The sequence below is a fragment of the Miniopterus schreibersii genome (assembly GCF_964146895.1).
Source record: "Miniopterus schreibersii genome assembly, chromosome: 5".
In the NCBI taxonomy this organism is placed as follows: Eukaryota; Metazoa; Chordata; class Mammalia; order Chiroptera; family Miniopteridae; genus Miniopterus; species Miniopterus schreibersii.
Window position 1 is genome coordinate 49,833,295 of NC_138106.1, and position 19,554 is coordinate 49,852,848.

The window sequence follows — 19,554 nt, forward strand, 5'->3', positions numbered from 1 at the left end:
TGTGATTGCATTGACTGCAACAATATAGGGAGATAAAACAATTTCTTCAAGATATTTATACTTATAATCCAGTTATAACACTGTTATTCAAATATAGATTAGTTTTATTTGTTTTACTAAATATATGTTGTCTATCAGGAAACCTAAGTTATTTTTTAAAATGTCCTTTGGTTTTGCAAAAGGATTTGTTTCTGGATTTCTGAACAGTAAATCCCCTAAGAACTTTTAAAATGAAACCCCATTAGTGACAATTTAAATCTAAAAGTAACTTTTGGTGAACAAATAAAATAAAGATTAGCTCTGGCCGGTGTGGTTCAGTTGGTTGGGACATTGTCCGGTGCACTAGAAGGTAGCAGGTTTGATTGTGATCAGGACACATGCCTAGGTTGCAGGTTTGATCCCCAGTCAGGGCATGTGCTGGAGGCAGCTGATCAGTGGAGCTCTCTCACATTCATGTTTCTTTCTCTCCCCTCTTCTCTCCTCCCCCTCCCTCCCTAAAATAAATAATATAGGGATTAAAATGAAGCATGGTGTTTGATTATTGCTAATTTGATGGAGTTTTCTGGGTGTTAGAACTGGAAAAGAGTAGAAAGTTAAGCTTAGGTATCTAAAGTTGGAAGCCTGGCAATGGTAAAATAACAAAAAATTTTAAATGTTAATTTTGCGGTTGCTGGTAATGAAATTTTATCATAAGTGAAAGAGAGAGCGAGGGAGGTGGGGGACGAGAGGGGGGGGAGGGAGAAAGGGATTAAAAAAAGAGCTATATTTTCATGATATTAAAATAATTAGGTATTTTTACTCTTCCAGTATGAATTTAGTAAAGTAACTCTTATAATTATTGTTACACCTTCTTGAGAATTGGTTTTTCTCCAGTCATTTTGAGTCTTTCTTGCTCTCTTACCCTTTTCAGGAATTGAGAAAATTAGTTCACCAGGTTGCTGCTATACTAATAAGTCTGATCTATATAGGACGAGAATGGGTGCTAGTTTTATGTAGTTTCTTCTTTCAGACCTTGTTAAAATGTTTTTCTCAGTGAAGCCTTCTTTGACCCCTTATTTTATTTATTTTTTTAAATGTATCTTAGTTGATTTCAGAGAGGAAAGGAGAGGGATAGAGAGATAGAAACATCAATGATGAGAGAGTCATTGATCGGCTGCCTCCTGCATGCCCCCCCACTGGGGATATCGAGCCTGCAACCCGGGCATATGCCCTGACCGGGAATCAAACCGTGATCTCCTGGATCCTAGGTCGATGCTAAACTGCTGAGCCACGCCTGGCCGTGTGACCCCTTATTTTAAAAACCACAGCTGCTCTCCCTGACCCTGCACTTTTTATTCCCCTTTTCTGCATCTTTTAAACATTTAGCACCTTGTAATGTGTAATTTACTTATTTTGTTTGTTCTCCCTGCTTCCCCCTTTAAGATACAAGCTCCAGTGAGTGCAGGGATTTTTGTTTCCATAGTACATTGTGTGTTGCCAGAGCTTAAAGCAATGCCTGGCACATTGTGGGATTATTTGAATAATCAAGTTGTGGGCACTCAGTATTTGTAGTATGATTAAATGCTTTATTTAGTTGATGGAGGTCAAATGTAAGTGTTTACAGAAGATTAGGGTTTATTTCCTAGTTTATAGTATGGCTGTTTCATTTAGGTTCTAGTAATAAAATTAAATTTATAGACAAGTAGAATTTCTGATTTTTTTCTGAATAATCAATCCCAGAACAGGGATTATTTAATTATTAACCTAACTTTATGATATTGCCTATTGACTATTGCTAAATGAATACCAAAAAAAAGACTAATAAGTACAGGAAAAACCTTTTAGCTTGCTGTGAGATTCTGGCCTTTTTGATTTTTGTGAGGGAGCTAAGTTTTAATACCTCTCTTGTTCTCCGACTTTTAGATTCATCCCAGGGACTTTGTGTTTTAAGGTATGTTTCTTTGGAAATAAGAAATTGTGAGGGAATGAGTTAGATGAAACTTGTTATATGATTGCTTTGTTGAAATCAAAACTGTTGTTGAATGTTAATTAGCACCACAGCTTTGTGTGAAGGCTTTTAGATTGGAGTGGTAATGGGACTCATTAGACAGTGTGTTAGGTGTTCCAAGGTCTCCACATTTATTCATCCAACACTTTAGGCCAGCTATACTCTCAGCACTCTGTTAGATTTCTGAGGATACAAAAGTCAAGTAGGATAGATTCACTAATGAAGAGACAATAAAAATGTTTGTTTCACAGTGCTCCTCCTAGGCTTGGGATCTCCCAAAGGGCAGGAAAATTAATTTTCTTGGGTATTTTTGACTTTGCATTTAAATTGAAAGTGAGAATGATCTATTTACTATTGAAAAGATGTATAATCACAGCATAAATTTAATATCAATTTGCTATTGAGCTAGAGTTTGTATGTATGTATATTTTTTTGAAGGAATTATCATTTATTATATCTTACGCTTTTATTTTTTTTACATAGTGCTTATAATCCTGAGAGGTAGGAATTATTATAGTATCAATATATTATAAATAAGAAAGTTGAGTTTCAGAGAGGTTAAATAATTTTTGCTTAAGGTTCATAGTTTATTGTGGATTTTAAACCAGATATTGATGCTAAAGTCCATAAACTTTTTGTGAAACTTCCCAAAGGAAGCTGATACTCGTTTTTTTTGTTTTTTTTGTGTGTTTGTGTTTTTTTTAAAAATATATCTTTATTGATTTCAGAGAGAGGAGAGGGAGAGAGAGATAGAAACATCAATGATGAGAGAGTCATTGATCGATCCCGCAACCCGGGCATGTGCCCTGACCGGGAATCGAACCCCGATGGCCTGGATCCTAGGTTGACGCTCAACTGCTGAGCCACGCCCGGCCTGGCTGTTTGTTTGTTTTTAATTTGTCTGTAGATAATGTTAAGTAACAAGATGTCTTGAATTTGGAAGTTGTGCTGCAAAGTTTTGTTTTTTTAATCTTCACCTGAGGGTATTTTTTTCCATTGCTTTTCGGAGAGAGTGGAAGAGGCAGGGGAGGGGGAGAGACTGAAATAGAGAGAAACATTGATGTGAGAGAGACACATTTATTGGTTGCCTCCCACACCCACCTCTACTGGGGCCTGGGATTGAGCCTGCAACCCTGAGACACCTGCCCTTGACCAGAATTGAACCTGAGACCCTTCAGTCCGAGGGCTCACACTCTCTAACCACTGAGCCAAACTGGCTAGCGCTGTGCTGCAAAGTTTCCCCCTACAAAGTTGAATCTTTGGCTTTTGAGCTAGAGTATTTCAAAATAAAACTACTCTTATTTTAAGAAAAGATATGTTCGTTGTAGAAAGAAATAAAAGATTAAAGGGAAGAGAAAAGAAAAAAGAGAAAGAAGACAGGCAGCAGGGGTGAGGAGATAGTTGTATTGATTTATTGTTAACTTTCAGTGTACAGGTGGTATTTAACAATATATAGTTTGAATGTGAAACCTGGAGTCAAATCTGTTCTCAATATCTAATGGTTTTGTGAGTTGAAGTTTTCATGGTTTTGGGGCAAATTACTTACTTCAGTTTTGCAGATGAGAGAACTGAGATTTATAGAGGGCAGCCTGTTACATCATAGAGTTTTGAAGATTAAGTGTGATAAGGCGTATAAAATGCTTGGCGTATAACTAAAATTCCTGGCACATTCTAGTTCTTAGCACATAGGTGTGTTGTCTTTTACTGAGATCAATCATCAAAAATTTTAACTGCCTTTTTAAAACCTTAATAAATCAAAGATATCTTCCCATATACAACATTTTAAATCATCAGATAATAAGAAGATCCATGTTTCTAGGTTGCTTTCTAAAGAGGTTGTAACTATTTATGTTCCTAATAGATACTTATATGGACACTTGTTTCCCTGCATTCTTACTGAATTTGGCATAATTTTTAAACACCGTTGCTGATTTAATCAGTTTTAATTTACATTGCTTTGATTACTAATAAATTTGAGGGTTATCTTTCTACATGTGTATTGGTCTTTGTGTATTGTACTGTTTTCCCATTAGTTTTCATGTCTTCATGCCTACTTTGGAGGGTGTTTGTCTTTTCTTTAGTGATGTGAAAGAGCTCTTTATATGTAAATACTGTGAACCTGTTGTTGTATGTTGTATTCTCCCCAACTTGTCAATTTTTGTTGTAATTTTGCTTATGTTTATTTTTCAATGTGTAGAAGTTTAAAATATTTATAACAACATATCTTTTGGTTGGTCTTCTTGCTTTGGGGTCATGCTTGGAGAAACTTGCCCCTCCTCAAACTATATAAATTGGCAGACCTTGAACTTTTGGTTTCAGGACCCCTTTTACTCTTAAAAACTAATGAGGACCCTGAAGAGCTCTTTTTCATGTGGATTACATCTGTAGACATTTGCCACATTAGAAATTAAAAGGGAGAAATTTATAAATATTTATTAATTTACTAAGAAACAATAAGTCGTTTACATGTTAACATAAGCATTTTTAATGAAAGAGAAACAAAAACGTATTTTCCCAAATAAAAATATTATTGAGAATTTTTGCAATTTTGCAGCTCTCTTTGGCTTAATGGAAGATAGCTGGATTCTCATGTCTGCCTCTGCACTTAAACTCTTCCAGTATTTACCAAACAGGACATGTTCCTCTGGAAAACTCCATTGTATACTCCAGAGAATGATAATGAAAAAACTAGTGTCATCTTATTATTGTTATGAAAATAGTTTTGGCTTCATGGGCCCCCTAAAAGAAATTCAGACTACATCTTGAAATGGTTGATGCGAATATTCACTTAAATTTTCCTCTTGTATTTTTATGACCGAATTTAAATCTGGAAAATGAATGATACAAATTTTCATATATTCCCTGCCCCCCCATTAGCCAACATCTTTTGTTGAAAGATCCATTGTCATGTAAATCATTAACTGGCTAGGATGAAGTTGTACACCTATTTACAGTTACTGGGTGAGCTTAACTGTTCATTGAAAGCAGCATCTCTTTTTTGGTGTATTCTCTTAGATTCCTGATGCATCCACTCCACCCCAACTTCCAGTTTCACAACATATTGTCCTTAAAAGATTTTTCATTCATGTTGATTGTGGCATTTTGCTCTAAAAACATTGTTTTCTCACCAATTATGAAAGTGATATGTAATCATTGTAGAAAATTTAAAATGTACATAGAAACATAAGAAAGAAAGGAATATCTTGTCACTTTGAATATGCAGAGTTCTGCTGAGACTCTGTTATTGCTGTACTAGGATGGCACTTCAGTATTGAAAAATGCTGGCAAAGCCGTAGCCAATTTGGCTCAGTGGTTAAAGCATCTGCCCAAGTTCAATTCCAGCTGAGGGCCACGTGCCTTGGTTGCAGGCTCGATCCCGGCTCTGGTCAGTGCATGTGCTGAGGCAATCAATTGATGTGTCTCTCTCATATCGATGTTTCTCCCCCTCCATTCCACTCTCTCTGAAAAGCAATGGAAAAATATCCTCAGATGAGGATTAAAAAAAAGAAAAGGAAAATGCTGGCAAGATAAACTACAGATAAATTCCTTCTTTACTGTTAATAAATTTTATAACTTTTGAGGTGTTATTTAGCTTCTTGGAATCATTCATTCACCAGACTTATGTTTATTACCCTTTATGTGTTCCTAGGTTCATTGGATAAAAAGAACAAGACACGGTTTCCTGTCACTAAGTTTGCAGGTCAATGAAGAAATATACTTGTTATATGATAAGTATAATAGCCACAAGCAATTACGAATATTATGGGAAAGCCTAAACAAGCTATTGTTGAGAAATGATGAGGGAGTAAAGAGAAGGGAGGGGATTTGAAAATACTAACATTTTACAGTCTTCCTTTAGTATTTGATGATATATTTGGCTGTTTGGGTCAAGAGAAGGAAGGAGTCAGGAATGATCCCCAGCTTTTTGTCATGAAAGACTGGGTGGATATTGATTTTAGGATAACAAAATCATCCACCCAGTGGACAATAGGGAATATCCTCTACTCCTAACAAAATAAAACTCCCTGTACATGTACACTTTCCAAGGCTCTATTCTTTGGCTTTCCAAGATCAGTTCAGTAGTGGCATGTTGAGTGAGGGGCCTGAAATATTCTAGTGGAGATGTGTGGGATGTGGGAGGCTTTGGAAAGATGTCAGGGGAGTTGTATGGGCTAGAGAGTTAGAAGTATATAGTATATGGCATGGTTGAGTGGAGGTTAAGATCATCTTTTGAGAATTCTTAAGAGAAGAAGGTCAGGAACCATCCAGCATTTGAGAGACAGGAGGAGGAAAATGAGTCCTGCAAAAAGTAGTAAGAAGAGGGAAACAGAAGATTGGAAGTGTAAAAGACAGCTGACCAGAATTTAAAAGATGAGGGTAGGAGAGAAAGGGATCTGAAATGTTAAATCCTGCTTAAAAGGACAAATAAGACCTGAAAATTGTTTGTAAGATTTAGGAATAGAGAGGCATTCATGACTTTAGAAAAAACAACTTAACTGGGAAGCTGGGTACAGAAACTATAGCAAAGAGAACAGAGGTGAGAAAGTCAAAGATAATGAGTGTTGGGTACTCTTTGAGAGGCTTGCCTTTATTAAACTGGGGTGTGCAAGTTAGAAGTAGAGAGAAAACAGGGATTTGAAAATTATCTTCTAAGGAAGAAGAGAGGAGAAAATAAGAGATTGAACTGAGAGATGGGGAAATACCATCTTCTTGAACTTTCTAGAAAAATGATTTCAAACTGTAGGTATTATCCTAAAATCTATATTTTAGATAATACTGAATATGATTTTTTTATTCCATGTTATGATACTGTGAGTTCTCAATGTTGATAGGTTCTATGATTTTAAGCAAAATTACGTATAAGAAAATCAGTTTTACTATAGGACAATTGATATAAACAACAGTTGAGTTCCTATGGCATCTTGTTAATGTTATAACAGGATGGTCATGTTTTTGGAGGAACTGCTCTACTTCAGTTGTCATGAATATCAGTTACTTTACTGTTCTACTGAAGGATATAGAAACAGCTGTGTTCTAAAATATTACAGTTTAGGACTATTTCATATGATCGTGTAGTAGCTTTTTAATAAGCAATTTCATCTTTTCCTTGTGTGCACGTGTCTCCTTTCCCACCCTGCTAACTCATTAATGTGGTTGGTCTTAGCAGTAATACCACCTCTTCCTAAAAATATGCCGTACCTAAGTATCTGTGAACATGGAAATCTATATCACCAAAGTGTTAAACTTGTGCTCTGAATGAGATTACTAATTTTAATCAGTACTATATATCGTAAGGAAAAACTGGGGGGTTGCTTCTATAAAGCTTAGTCTGTAATATATATGGTTTTCTACTGCTGTTTCACTTAAAGAATGCAGAGATCTGTATAGTTAGATTGCATTAGAGTCCCAATTTCAACAGTTACTAACTCTGAACCTGAGTAAATGACTTACTTTCAGAACTTGACTTTCTTCTAATGATACTAGTACTTACATCACAGGGCTGTTGTGGAGGTTAATGATGTAATGCGTGAAAAACACAGCTTGGCACAGAGTAGGTAGGTTCTATACATGTTAGCTGTTAATAATTATTTTCTGGCCCAGCTGGCATGGCTCACTGGTTGAGCGTCAACCTATGAACCAGGAGGTCACAGTTCTATTCCTGGTCAGAGCACATGCCTGGGTTGCGGGCTCGATCCCCAGTGGGGAGAGTGCAGGAGGCAGCCGATCAGTGACTCTCATCATTGATGTTTCTGTCTCTCTTCCCCTCTCCCTTCCTCTCTCTGTCTCTGAAATCAGTAAAAATATATTTAAAAAAAATAGTCATACTGTAAATTTTGTGTGTCTGGGAGGGCAGTGAGAATTTTCAGCATATACAGGGTGGGGAAAAAGTAGGTTTACAGTTGTGAGTACACGGAACAGAGTTTATTATTTTATTTATTGTATTATTTTCCATACAAACAACTGTAAACCTATCTTTGCCAAGCCCTGTATAAACAAGGAGATTTATTTTCTGAGGTAAGTTAGTTGGTTCTTATAGCTCTGTAGGATAGGTTTTTCATAGAGGTTTTAGAAAACACTTTATTTCTTGAGGTGGTTCTGTAATCCCTTTATTTTTGGATTGAATGCTAAAAAATATTTTTAAATGAGAGAGGGGTAAAAAATGACCTAGAATTATGGTATAAGATATTTTACTTGTGGGGAGAGAGAGAGAAAAAGAGAGTAGGAGGGGTAGCTGTTGTAGACCTGCTATTTTAGGCCAGGAAATTAATGTAACCTGGTGAGGCTCATGAATATTGTAGGCTTAGTATCAAAACTAGTGGGTTACCTGTAATTTAACCCAGGGCAGTACTTGGAGGTTAGGAAGTTAGGTTTTGTGCCATGGTCTGAGAAAGCCTATATTCACCTTTTTATATATAAAACTAGTGCTCTTAAAAAGAGAGAGAGTGAAATTATCTAGGATTTTTAATAACTGTCAATTTAGTCATTCTTTTCTTCTTTCTATAAAATACATTATGCTATTTTAAATATTTTAGAGAACAATTGAAAATCTGTACCTTTTTGATGTAGTAAAGCGTTAATATATGGAAAATCCTTCTTTGGTAGCTGTTGTTAATGTACCAGTACATTTGTAAGGTAGTCATGGACATTGGACTTCTCTGACACTCACAGACCTCCTTTATAAAAAAGAGCATTTAGTATGTTTAAATGTAGTCGATTAAATTTTTCCTTCTGAGAATTTCTCTGGATGTGTTAAATGTATTTAAAGTTTAATGCTATTCAACCCACACAGGAATTTTCATTTGTTTTAAATGCCTTAAAAATGGATTTTACTTTTATTGGTAACTGGTTTAGTAAAAAGATCATGTGAAATTCAGAAATGACTTTAAAAATTATCAAAGCCTTCATCGCCTTTTTTTAAAAAAGTACCTCCTATTTATGTCTGCAGTCATGAGTGCCTTGGTTCTTACCTTGCATACAAAATTACCCTCTCAGCAATAGGTAGAACTTCTTGACATTGGCAGTGATAGATCAGTGACTTGATCATTAAAACAGTGCTAGTTTTTCATTGAGGAGAAGAGAGGAGATCTCTGTTGTATATCGAAATATGTTAGATGCCTGTCAGTTGAGAAAACGTGTACTATTTATGGGAGATATTGAATTAGTATGGTTTAGAATTTTTGACTTTTTGAAGTAAGGTTTGATTGCCTTGTATTAATGGTCAAGTGCTTCTGAAAATTAAGCCTGCATAGTAATACCTGAAAAATACAGAAACTCCTGGAGAATTTACTTATCTAAAAGGAAAAAACCCTAATAACTTCAGTTTCAGCCATAAAAATACCTCGCCTCTATGTATAGTCAGTTACTGTCATGTAATAGTTATTCTCCAGAGACACGTCATGTTATCAAAAATTGCATTTGTGTTTATGATGGTTTTAAGTTGCTATAATTTTAGTAAAAGGGTGGTGGTGGCTTAATACATTAGTTTTCAGATTCCCAATCACAGAGTAATTGTAGAAATTTAAAAGTTAAGTTTTATTTTTCTCTTTAAGTTATAGGGTGTATATCTATAAAACTTAAACCACACTAACAAATTAGTCTTTGATGACCTAACTCTAGTTTTCATGCCAGATTAATGCTCCTTTTTTGTTATCAGTGCTATCATTAGTATATGTTGGCTGTTGATATATAACAAACCACTCTAAAACTTCATTTGTTTGCTACTGCTGTTGAGTCTTTGGATCAGCCAAGTAGTTCAACCATCTCTGCCAGGCTTAAGTGATTGTATATGGGCTTGCTCATATTTCTCATGGCTTAGTTAGTAAATAGTCTAAGGCTAGCTTGTCTTGGGTGGTCTTACTCTCAAGTCTGGTGGTTGGCTGGGTATCAGCTAGATAACAGGGTGACTGGGGCCACGTGTCTCTGGATATACAGCAGGCTGACTTGAGCTTGTTTCAGTGTGGCAGAGCATATTTCCAAGAGAGGTGTGGACACATGCAGAAGTTGTTGAGGCCTAGGCTCAAAACTGGCAAACTCATTTTCAGTCTTTCTGTTGGCCAAAGCATGTTATATCAGTCCAGTGCAGATTCAAGAGGTGGGGAAAGACTGACTACAAAGTGACATTGCAAAGGGTGCAAATGTAGGGAGACCAGAAAAATTGGGAGAACTTCTGCAATTTCCCACATCTAGCATTGTGCTTTTAAAATTACCCATTTATATACTTTTTTAAAAACCCACACTTTATTGGTGATAAAGCACATATCCACTCCACTGAGTAGTTGTGCTTATACTTGCAACAGCTTTTATCCTATTTCCTTCACAGTCAGTTTCCTCACATGATACAAATTGGGTTCCCTAATTAAACAGTTGAGTTATGTCCCATTTAATTAAGAAACCTGGAAGAGATGCCTAAAAGAGTCTGTGTTATCTGTTTAAATCTGATTAAATTTTCTGCCTTTTTTGAAGGCTTTTAGTAATCTGATTTCTCATAGTCTATACAGGTTTATTTCCCAGTGTTCTCTTTCCTGACTTGCCCACTGATTTTCTTCCTGTCATATGTTTTTTGAAAATTGAGATGAAATTGATGTAACAAAAAATTAACCACTTTAAACTGTACAATTCAGTGGCATGTTTGTATTCACAATGTGCAGACACTACCTTTATCAAGTTCCAAAATATTTTCATCACCTCAAAAGAAAAAATCTGTACACGTCAGCTGTTAACTCCCAATTCCCTCCTCCCACAAGCCTCTAGCAGCTACCAATCAGCTTGCTGTCTCTATGGATTTAGCTGTTCTGGCTGTCATATGTTTTTAACTACTGTGCTTCTGTTTATGTTCATTCTGCCTAGAGTATCCTAAGTCCTGTTAGACCTTTTCAGTGTTTGGCCCACTAATTTTCTTCTTCCTCACAAAGATTGTATCCTCTAGTTTAATTTAGCTGCAGTAACCCTTAGCACTCCACTCCACTGAAATGACTCTTCTGGCTCTCAGATTATTTCCTCTGACTCTTTACTGCAGGGTGTTTCTTCCTGATAAGGGGTGATGGACTGTTGGTCACTATGCTGGACTTGCTCTTAATGGATCACTGAGTGGTTTGAGTGCATAGTTCTTGCGTTCCTCTCTAAAACAGAAACTCTGTCTGGCATTTCGGGTCAGTGGGGAAAGGAAGCACTAAATAGTTTAATAAGGGTTTTTGTTTTTTTTTAAATGTGCTTTTTATTGGTTTTAGAGAGAAAAGAAGGGAGAGGGAGAGAGAGGGAAACATCAATGAGAGAGAAACAATGATCTGCTGCCTCCTGCACGTCCCTTACTGGGGATCGAGCCCACAACCTGGGCATGTGCCCTGACCTGGAATGACACTGGTGACCTCTTGGTGCATGGGACGATGCTCAACCAGCTGATCCACACTGGCCACGCTATAGATTTTTTTTTAAAAAAGACATATATATTCCTTTAAATATTTATCATTCATGATTAATTATACAACTCCTTTTTAAAACCATTCTGTTTTTATCTTTGTGTCAGTAGAGGCAAGAGTTTGGTTTTCATTTGCCCTAGCTTGTATGTTAGGTACAGTAGGTGCTTATTAAATGATTGGCTTTAAGAGTAGAACTGTGGGATAATAGAGGTAAACATATTGTAAAGTTAAATATATATAATGAAACATAAAATAATGCATGTGGTTCTAGAAGGTGTAATTTTATTTAGCTATGAGGATTTAGCCCCTAAACCTGAGAATATATTAATAGTTGTGGAAATCAAGAGGAAATCGTCTTTGGAGTGGGGTGCAGTAGTCTTTTTTTTAAAATTCTTTTTGCTTCTTTAATTTTTCAATTACAGTTTACTTTCATTATTATTTTGCATTGGTTTCAGGTGTACAGCATAGTGGTTAGACAGTTCTATACTTTACAAAGTATATTCCCCCGATATTTCCAGTATCCACCTGGTACCATTCATAGTTATCAAAATATTATTGACTGTATATAGTCCCTATGCTGTACTCTACATCCCCATGACTGTTTTGTAACTGCCAATTTTTCTTAATCTCTTCACCTCTTTCACCCAGTCCCCTAATCCCCCTTCCCCTCTGGCAAACACCAGTTTGCTCTCTGTGTCTGTGAGTGTGTTTCAGTTTTGTTTGTTCATTTATTTTGTTCTTTATATTCTAAGTGAAATCATACTGTATTTGTCTTTCTCTGACTGACTTATTCTAGGTTCATCCATGCTGTCACAAATGGTGAGATTTCATTATTTTTTACGGCCAAGTAATATTCCAGAGTGTGTGTGTGTGTGTGTGTGTGTGTGTGTGTGTGTGTGTGTGTATCACAGCTTTTTTTACCCTGTTTATTGATGGACACTTGGGTTGCTTCCATATGTTGGCTACTATATATAACACTGCAGTGAACATAAGAGTGCAGGGGTCAGTCTTTTAGTCAGCTGAAAAAACACTTAGAAGTATAATTTATATACAGCAGGTTTCATAAAGCCTAAGTCCAAAATTCAGTGAATACACTACCACTCACTCATATCACGCTAAGTATAGAACATTTTTATCATCATTTCAGAAGGCTCTCTTGTGGCTCCTCCCAGTCAGTAAATACCCTACCCCTTACCTTGCTTTATTTTAAAAAATTGCATATATTACCATGTGGCATATATTAGTTTATCTTCCTTACTAGAGTCTGAACTTCATGAGAAGAGGGACTTGGTTTTGTTCACTATTCTATTCCATTGTTCAGTATATTACCTGACATATAGTAAATGCTCAACAACTATTAGATAACTATAAGTGGAAAAATACTTGATTGTCTATTATATACAATGCTATGTGGTACACGGGTGCTCTTTTTTGTACTAAGTGCTGAGGATAGATGATAATTTTTAGTTTTCTAGGATGAGACTTTTCACATTCAGCATGATGCTTAGACCAATGTTCAGACATGGAAATTGAACCATGCTGGCACTGGATTTAGTGTGTGCTGGTCCTTTGCTCACGTGAATGTTAGGAAATATGGGAAATTTGCTACCAGTAAGAGATAATGGCATCCTATCTATTGGATTGCCTTCTTGAATGTATCTGATTTCTTACAGTTATCTCAGATTCTTATCTTACAGTCTTGATGATCTTTTTGAAAGCCTCAAACAGCTGCAAAAGACTAAATACTCTTGTACTTGTGGGGATAGAATTGTGGTAGAAAAAGCATTGGTTTATTTGATCAGGTAAGACAGTTTGGCTGTCGTTTGTATCTCCTTAGTTAAAACAATGAAAGTTCTGTTTGTCTATCTTCATTAGGTTTAAGATAAGTAAAGGAGTTTGTGGTTTATAAATTACTTTAGTTCAAAGTTATATTCATATAGTTGAGAAAGAAATTTTGAGCTGAAAGTGACTGTAGTATTTGGTTCATGCTCTTTTCTGTCAAGTTGTCAAGTTTAACCCTCTCATTTTACATTTGAGGGAACTGGGGCACAAAGAAGTTATGCTATGTTCTAGTTAATACAAAGCAGCAATCAGACCCATCTGTTTAACTCACAAGTTCTGGCTCTTTTGCATCATGTTGACAGTAGACCCCGGAACTTTTATAAACATATACATGTTAGGGTCCTACCAAAGGTTTTTATTTTTATTAGATTTGGGGGTAGGGACCAGGCATCTATAAGAAGATAACAAAAGCAAAGCAGAATAAAAACTCAAACTATTCTGTTCCCTCATATTTTTCCTAGTGATCACACTCAATTGGCTTGGAATCATTGTGCTGTAATGCCTTTCTTTTTTATTTAATGCATTTATTTCTTAAAACAGTTTCAGAGTTACAGAAAAATTGAACAGAAAGTACACAGAATTTTCACATACTCCCTCTTGCATTGTGTGGTACATTTGTTAAAATTGATGAATCAATATTGATACATTGTCATTAATTAAAGTCCCTCTTTTATTATTTATAATTGGTATTAAGGCCTGCTCTTTGTGTTGGATAGTTCTATGGCTTTTGACAAATGTGAAATGTTATGTATCCGTCATTATAATATTATCCAGGATAGTTTCACTGCCCTAAAAATTATCTGTGCTCCACCTGTTAATTCCTACTCCCCTCCTATCCCTGGCAACCGCGAATATTTTTACTGCGTATCTCTATAGTTTTGTTTTTCCCAGAGTGTTGTATAATTTGAATCATACAGTTTGTAAAGCCTTTTTTAGACTTTATTCTTTGACTTACCAATATGGATGTAAGGTTCCTTCACGTCTTTTTGTGGCTTGATAGTTATTTCTCTATTTTGCTGAATAATATTCCATTGTATGAATATACCAAGGCTTGATTTATCTTTACACCTATTGAAGGACATCTGGGTTGCTTCCACATTTTGTCAAATAGCAGCAAAGCTACTACTATAAACATTTGTGTGCAGGTTTTTGAGTGGACATATTTCAGCTCATTTGAGTAAATATCCATGAGTGCCATTGCTGGATTGTACGCTGAGTGTTTAGTTTTGTAAGAAACTGCCAAACTGTCCTTCAAAGTGACTGTACAATTTTGCATTTCCACCTGCAATTAGTGAGAGTTCCTATTGCTCCCCATCCTCATCAGCCTTGGGTATTGTCATTGTTTTGGATTTTAGCCATCCTAATAGGGTTGTAGTGGTATCTCATTGTTTTAATTTGCAGTTTTCTAATGACAAAAGATGTTGAGCATCTTTTCATACGCTTATTTGCCATCTGTATGTATTCTTTGGTGAATTGTCCAAGTCTTTTGCCTGTTTTAAATGGGGTGGTTTTTTTATTGTTGAGTTTTGCATTCTTTGTGTATTTTGAGTACAAGTCACTTATGAGATAGGTATTGAAGTCCAACTTATGAATTTTTCTTTCATGGATTTGTGATTTGGTGTTGTATCTAAAAACTCACCACCAAACTCAATTCACCTAAATCTTCTCCTGTTACCTTTTAGAAGTTCCGTAGTTTTGCGTTTTACTTTAGGTCTCTGATCCATTTTGAGTTAATTTGTTGTGAAAGGTATAAGCTCAGTTTCTATTCATTTTTGCATGTAGGTGTCTAGTTGATCTAGCACAATTTTAAAAAAATGCTCTTTTGATGTCTTCTTTTAATGGAGCATGTTCAAGTGTGAATTATGATTATTAAAATGAAATAAGAAACCTGAGATTGTTATTATACTAAGTCTTCAAAGTCTTTATGTATTACAGCAAATCTCAATCCAGATTAACCATTTTCAAGTGTTCAGTAGCCTCATGTAGTGACTATTCTATTGGACACCACAGGTAGAGACAGTCAGTGTGACTCCAGAAGGAGGAATAGTCATTGTAGTTTAGAATGGTTAGGAAAGGTCACAGAGGAGATGGTACTTGAGTTTATTTTCCTTGCTCATTCATTCATTCACCCAAGAAATTTTGAGCTCTTACTCTACAAAAACTGATGAAAAATGAACAGTGCATTTAATGGTTACTTATACAATTATTTAATTAGAATAGGTTGCTTTAGAAGAAGTTAGTAGAAAAGTATAGACTTAGAGTTAAATATTCTCTGTGAAACAAAGGATGATGATAACTGCATTGTGGGATTGGTAGGAGTAAGTGAAATATATATCTAACACTGTACTTATTGTCAAGTGTTTAATAAATACTATTTTCCCATCTCTCCTCCCACTTCAGCCCCTGTCCCTTGTTGAATGCATGAGTCTGGCATGGGGAAAGAGGCACAGGATATGGCAGCGTCAGAAAACAAACTGGCTACCCAGGGACTCAAATGAGCTCCTTATTATTTTTTACCCTCAACCTTTTTTCACTAGAGAGTCCTACTTCCTGGACTCAGAACTCAGGTTTGTACCGTTAGTACTAATGCCCATTTAACCAATGTTAACTATATTTTTGTGGGCTGGTTTAAAAATTCAAATTGTTACCTTTTCTGGAAATTTTTGTTTCATTTCAGACAATTGTTCTTTTAGTGAAAATTTGAAACTGCTAAATTAGTTATGGTCTGTCTTTTGTTTGTTAGATAATAAAGTGTTTTAGAAATATTTTGAGAAGTGTTGAAATAAAATTATTTCATAACTTTTTTGCACACTCAGACCTCCCATTATACTTTTGAACACTCTGGTCCCTAACCCTACACTCATACCCCCCATCCATGCCACCTCCCCCATAAGTTAGTTACTACTTTTTTTTTTTTTTGGATGCCTGATAGAATGTTTTTTATCCTTGAGTTTCACCAGGATATTTGGATCATTCTGAGTCAGTTTTTTCTGGTATATATACACTGTATCATTTTGTCCTGCCGATATAGTTGCTGAGTATCAGGGAAATTTGATTCTTTGAATATTTTTTCTATTCATGTGTTGGAATCTACTCTTAGAGCAGTAATTATCCTTATGTTGAATTGTCTTTGTTCTCTTTGTCTTTGTTCTCTACGTTTATTATTTTGTCCACAATTACTTTAATCTCTTCATTGTTTCTTTCTGAATTACTGTGATTTCCTTCTGTGCATTAATTTTTCACCAAGTCTCTTCTGTTCTTTGCTGTTTCTAGTTTATTTATTAGAGCTATGGTTGTTTTGCTAAGCTAAGGAACAAATAGTGAATTGTTGTAGGCCAAAATATGCTCCCCCAAAAGATATCCATGTCAAATTCCAGCAACCTGAGTGTATTACCTTATTTGGAAAAAGGGTTTTTGCAGATTGCAGTTAAATTAAGGATCTTGAAATGAGATCGTTTTAGATTACCTGGGTGGGATCTGAATCCAACGGAAAGGCTTCCTTGAAAAAAAAAAAAGATACACAGAAGAGATCAGGCACAGAGGAGGCGGCTTTGTGTGACCATGGAGGCAGAGATTGGAAGATGTATCTTTGAGACGTCATAAATCAACTAATGTGGATTCTACCAAAGCTAGAAGAGGCAAGAAATAGATTCTCTCCTACAGCCTGCAGAGGGAGTGCAGCCCTGACAACGTCTTGATTTCAGATTCTGGTCTCCAGGACTGAGAGAATAATTTTTGTTGTTTTAAGCAACTCAGTTTGTGGTATTTGTTACTGCAGTCACAGGAAACCAATACAGGGACCAAAACAATTTTCCTTTTTTATCTTTCTGTTGTTTTTTGATCTTATCTTCGGACTCTTGTATTTCTATCGTGTTCTTATTAAGTTCTTCTGTAGCACTAAACTTTTGGAAGTAATTTTTTCCGGATTTTTAGATTGCTTTCTTCCAAATACAGTTCTTGGTTTGACTTTTGCATGTTTTTCTAATAGTGTGTTTGTGCTATTTTTTTCAACTTTCTTATGGTTAAATTGAGCAGCTCTTTCCAGGTGTTTGTTTTGATATAACTTCAATCTCTGAATTCTTTCTCTTTTTCACCTTATTTTGGAGATCCTTGTCTTCTGAGAAATTGGCTGTTGTTTTTAATTCATTTGTCTGTAGCCTTGAGGGGTGTGGCACTGGGGTAGAGAATTCCCCTAACTAGTGCAGTTCTTTCTGAACATCTTTTCTACTACCAAAGTCTTGCATACATTCCACTTTTGTGGGCTGCTTTTTCTTCCTTCAACTTAGTACACTATCCTGGAAGATGGTGGCTTTTCTGCCTTTGCTGAGGTTCACAGGTGATGCAGAGGGGACTTTGTAGGGAAAAAGCATTAGCTGTAGATTTTCCTGGACCTTCCCTCCCTTACTTTGCCACCCTCCATAGCAACCTATGGCATTTTTATATTTCAATTTTTACCATCTCAAGGACTGTCATAGAGAATTCTCAGTATTTTGTCTGTTCACCATTTTTCTTCAGAATTGCTTCTGGGAGTGTTAGGAGCCATGCCATGCCATGCCGCTTGTGGCTTCAGTGTTTTCAATTTTTCCCTCTTCACTTCCCTCTTTCGTAGTTATAGCAAAAACTGTTTATTTGTTGTTTAGTTGCTGACGCTCAGTTTTTGGTAACTAAAAAACTATTATCTTTTTCTTTCGTAGTTACTAGGGGAAAAATAGTGGTGATACTGATTCATTTCACTTTTTCCATTTTTTTTCTCACTGTGCTTTAACCACCCCCTCCTCCTGGAATCTTTTTAGGGAGGATATATTTTTATATTATTTTTAACAGCTTTATTGAAATACAATTTACATACCATAAAGTTCACTCATCAAAAATGCACACTTCAGTTGTTTCTAGTATATTTTCAGGGTTGTACAACCATCACCATAATCTACTTTCAGGACATTTTTATCATCCCCAAAAGAAGTCTTTTACCCATTAGCAGTCACTCCCCATTTGCTCCCCACCAATCCCACCCCCACAGCCATAGACAATCACTAATTTACCTTCTGTCTCCATAGATTTGTTTATTTTGGACATCTCATATAAACAGGATCATGCAATATGTAGTCTTTTGTGACTTATTACCCTTATTTTATTCCCATATTTTTTTAAACTCCTTCACCGTTTTTCTTTTTTCATGCCTTTATTATCTTTACCCACCCCCTTATCCCCTTCTCCCCTATACACTTTGAAATTTCAACTGAAATATCACTTTCTGAGAGGAATCAACCCTCATCAGATTCTAGATTCTACATTATGGGCTCCATTGCATTCTATAATCCTCTTTTATATACTCTTACCTCAATTATACCAATGTAGTTCACATATTTATTTATGTATCTATGTATTTATGTATAAATATATTTATATAGCTATATATTTATATAAAATGGCAAAACTGAAGCTGTTGTACTAAGGGCATATCATGAAAAGACAGGGTTCTTTGGAAAAGACAATAATAGTAGGAAAGAGAAAGCAGCAGAAGAGGAAGGCCAAATATTAGATGTATTGACTCCTTAAAAGAAGCCATAGGCATGAGTCTGCAGGACCTGAGCAGAGCTGTTTAGGACAGGACATGGTGTATATCATTCATTCATAAGGTTGTCAGGAGTCAGAGCTGCTGACTCAATGGCATATAACAATAACAATTTAATCTATGAAGCATGAATGTACATTGAATGGAGGGCTGTATTAGATGGAGTATTGGAGGGACACAGAAAAGTCTTCATTGGAATTTTGGTCCTGTTATTTGCATATATTCACGTCAGAAGCATTTTAAAGGTTTTTGGAATTTTATTTCTACACGTGAGTTAATTTCATAATCTGGGCATCCAGTAGTACCTTTTCTTGTTTGGCCTTTTCTTAGAAGCAGATTGATTGATATATTAGTATTGGAATTACACTTGGAGTTAAAACAGCTCTTTCAAATGTGGCCCTCTTATTAATTCATGATCTCTAATAAGTCTCTCAACTTCCTGGATCCTCAGTCTCCTGATCTGTGAAATGTAGGTAATCTTATGCATTTTACAGGATTGTTAAAATTACGTGAAGTATTTTATGTGAAAATAATTAGTAAGGCACCTGGCTCTATTAAGTTATAGGAGATACTAAACCCAGATTTTGAATAAATAATGAATCCAGATTTCATTAGTGCATTTTCTTTGAACAGAAAGCTCTATGAAGGAAGGGGCCTTGTTTGTCGTATTCATTTAACTGTGGCCTCAGTTTCTAGCATAGTACCTGTCTGTTTCACACATAGTGCTTATTCAG

The 19,554-nt window shown here is 35.8% G+C and overlaps 1 protein-coding gene across 7 annotated transcripts in view; it reads left to right on the forward strand.

Moving 5' to 3' along the window:
• Positions 1-19,554, forward strand: part of GSK3B (glycogen synthase kinase 3 beta) — a 165,849-nt gene that overhangs the window by 23,025 nt on the left and 123,270 nt on the right. For 4 of the 7 annotated variants that reach the window (XM_081137568.1, XM_081137569.1, XM_081137573.1 and 1 more), the window contains exon 2: positions 5,637-5,687. The exons of the other annotated variants lie outside the window; for them this stretch is intronic. In XM_081137568.1, the coding sequence (XP_080993694.1) occupies positions 5,637-5,687 (51 nt within the window). The remainder of the gene's footprint in view (positions 1-5,636; positions 5,688-19,554) is intronic. 7 annotated transcript variants of the gene reach the window in all.